Source organism: Myotis davidii, unplaced genomic scaffold (genome assembly GCF_000327345.1).
Source record: "Myotis davidii unplaced genomic scaffold, ASM32734v1 scaffold244, whole genome shotgun sequence".
NCBI lineage: Eukaryota > Metazoa > Chordata > Mammalia > Chiroptera > Vespertilionidae > Myotis > Myotis davidii.
This window is the reverse complement of record NW_006294993.1, coordinates 1429571-1432453: the sequence shown is the minus strand read 5'-3', so window position 1 is coordinate 1432453 and position 2883 is coordinate 1429571. Positions and strand designations below refer to the sequence as shown.

The window sequence follows — 2883 nt, the reverse complement described above, 5'->3', positions numbered from 1 at the left end:
GCGGAGCCCCGGGGCACCATCACACTGGAGCTTCTCAGGTGAGCCTCCCTGGGCCTGAGCCGCCTCCCTCCGCCTCCGCCAGCGCCAGCCATGCAGCTGTTTGTGGAAGCAAACCTCTTTCCGGGGGGCTCTTCTCTGGAGGGAGGTCACCGCGTGCGGAGTGGCCGGGGGGCTGCCTGCCAGCAGCAGAGCCCTCCCGAGTCTGCTCCCTCTGTTAGTGCCGACCTGGATTGCCCCACTCGGCCTTGGCGTGCTCCCACGTGCCCTGGACATACTCCGGGCACTGCTTGTAGCAGTGACCTATCCTGTGTGAAGACCCCACACTCAGCAGCTCAGGATGTGGTTTCTGAGCAGCTGGGACCTGTGCAGGGGGTTATGCTCGGGCTTCTGGGAGTTGGCGTCAGGACTTGGGCACAGCACCTGTTTCCCTGGCAGTTGGTGCTGACATTGCTCAGAGCCGGGGGCGCAAGGGGAGAAGCCACCAGGAGGGAAGCCACAGTGTCTTTTATGACCTAACCCAGGAATGACTCAACTGCGACCCTCCCCACACGTGTGCGTTGGTCACACAGACCCACCCTGCTGAGTGCAGGAGGGGTGGATTCCGGGGAACACAGCGAGGGGCACCTTCGAGGCTGCCCCACCCCGTCCAGCCTAAATCTAAATGCCCCCGATCTGATGTCGATCAAAACACTGTCAACGTAAGAAACACTCAAACCTGTGGCGAGTTTTTGTGAGTTTATTTAAGCCAAACTGGACAATGGCCAGAAGCAGAACCTCCACGTGGGGAGATCGTGGAGCACAGCGCTCTGCACCTTGTTTATACATGACAATCAAGGAGGGACGTAGGCGGGTCACAGGGAATCCATTGGTGAAGGATGAGGGAGTGGAGAAAGCCAAGCGGGACACTGGATTGGATAAAAAGAAAAATGATGGACACATGGTTCTTTTACACAGGTGAGTGCAGGATGGTTAACACTCAACAATTAATAACAACGGGGGTTTGTGGTCCCCACAGAGTGGTGCCTGTGCTTTGGGGGTCCAGAAAATGGGAAATTACTTTGACATTCCAGTGATACGTTGTCTTAGAACAGCGGTTCTCAACCTGGGGGTCGCGACCCCTTTGGCGGCCGAAAGACCCTTTCATAAGGGTCGCCTAAGACCATCCTGCAATCAGATATTTACATGACGATTCATAACAGTAGCAACATTACAGTTATGAAGTAGCAACAAAAATAATGTTATGGTTGGGTCACAACATGAGGAACTGTATTTAAAGGGCCAGGAGGTTGAGAACAACTGTCTTAGAAGCAAAAAGACAAAAGGCCCAATAAAGATCGAAGTTGATCATTGTCAGGGAAGATACTGGCCTAGGACATGACTACCCACTATAAACTGCTTTTTAATTAAAGGTTTTAATTTCAGACCATCCTTTGAGGTTCCTCTGGGTCTCTGAGTTTGCAAGACCACCATGCAGGCCTTCCCTGAATTAGATTAGCATGTGGCCTCTTTCCGTCCACAGCACCTCAAAGCAAGCGCTCAAAAGCAGAGTCTGTAGCGTCGGCCTGATCCCCAGAGCTGTTGCAGAGCCCAGGCCACCGCAGGCAGGGTTCTGAGCTGTGGCAGCACCGTGGGCGGAGCATTAGATGGAATCTGTGCCCTGTTGGCCCCGCCTGGCTGGTTGCCAGGGGAACATGGGGACCTGGGGCGGGGGGTGGGGAGGGGGCAGCACTTTAGGGAGACTGTCCGGTGGTCTTCACTTTCCTGGGACAAGGCAGGTAGAGTGGAAAGGTTGCAAACCTTGTTGATTCAGGTGTTTGGGTCCAACTGGGAGATGCAAGGAATTGCAAATATTTGTCATGAGATACCCTGCACCGAGCTTGTTGTCACAGCCTCCCTGGTGTCTGCTCACGCAGGCCACGCATCCCACTGGGAGCACCTGGCAGGAGGTGGTGGCTCTCACATCCTCACAGCAGAGCTCTTTGTCTCAGTCTCATTGATATCAAGTAGAAAGCTTTGTTGTTGCTACAAAGGGAAGAAGAAATAAATTTCAAACGAATGCTAAGTAAGGAGCCGCTGTTGGAGGGAGTTCAAAGCAGTGCTCTCTGCTGCGGTATTAGGGCAATTACTCCCGCTGCTGCTTTCCTGTCCCCACCCCTCCCCGCGGTGTCTGCTGGCTCTGACAGGCGTGTTTTCTGGTCTCTGACAGACACAATGAGGCCTACACCTGGACCAACCCTACCTGCTGTGTGCACAACGTGATTATCGGGAAGCTCTGGATAGAGCAGTACGGGACGGTGGAAATCCTAAACCACAGGTACGACCCGCTGGGCGGGGCCGACAGCGCTGCCCTGGAGCACTGGCTGTGACCGCGGGACTCGCTTTCACTCTGCTGTGTGTGCTGCCCGCGCTGTCCACCCTCGGTGTCCAGGCAGGGAGGGCCCGTGTTGGTGGGAACTGGTTCTGGTCAGTGTGAGGCACCATTTACGCTCTGTATTGAAAATTTTCTTTCTAATCACAAGTTAACTTATTTTGAAATTTTAAACAATGCTGTGACCATCCTCTGTCCTGTCCACACTGCGTCCTGTCATTCCTTCTTCCTGGACATCTGTGACCCCAGTTCTGTTTCCCACAACCTCATTGAGATGCAATTCACATGTCATAAAGCCCACCCAGTAAAAGCAGACCCCTAAGTGATAGAGTGATATGTACTGAGTGTACTGAACTGTGCAGCTGTCACCCCCGGGCATGGTTGGAGCCTCCCCATCACCCTGGAAAGGGCCCTGTGTCCTTGGCCGTCACTCCCTGATGGCACCCCAGTCCCAGGCAGCCTCTGTCTGCTCTCTCTCCCTACCTTCTCCTCTACACACCACACCCCCACCACGC

General features: G+C 54.4%; 1 protein-coding gene across 1 annotated transcript in view; it reads left to right on the top strand.

The window, feature by feature from the left end:
- The window catches only part of OSBPL2 (oxysterol binding protein like 2), a 54299-nt gene that overhangs the window by 41571 nt on the left and 9845 nt on the right, over window positions 1-2883 (top strand). The window contains exons 8-9 of the mRNA XM_006769548.2: window positions 7-38; window positions 2207-2314. Coding sequence (XP_006769611.1) covers window positions 7-38; window positions 2207-2314 — 140 coding nt within the window. The remainder of the gene's footprint in view (window positions 1-6; window positions 39-2206; window positions 2315-2883) is intronic.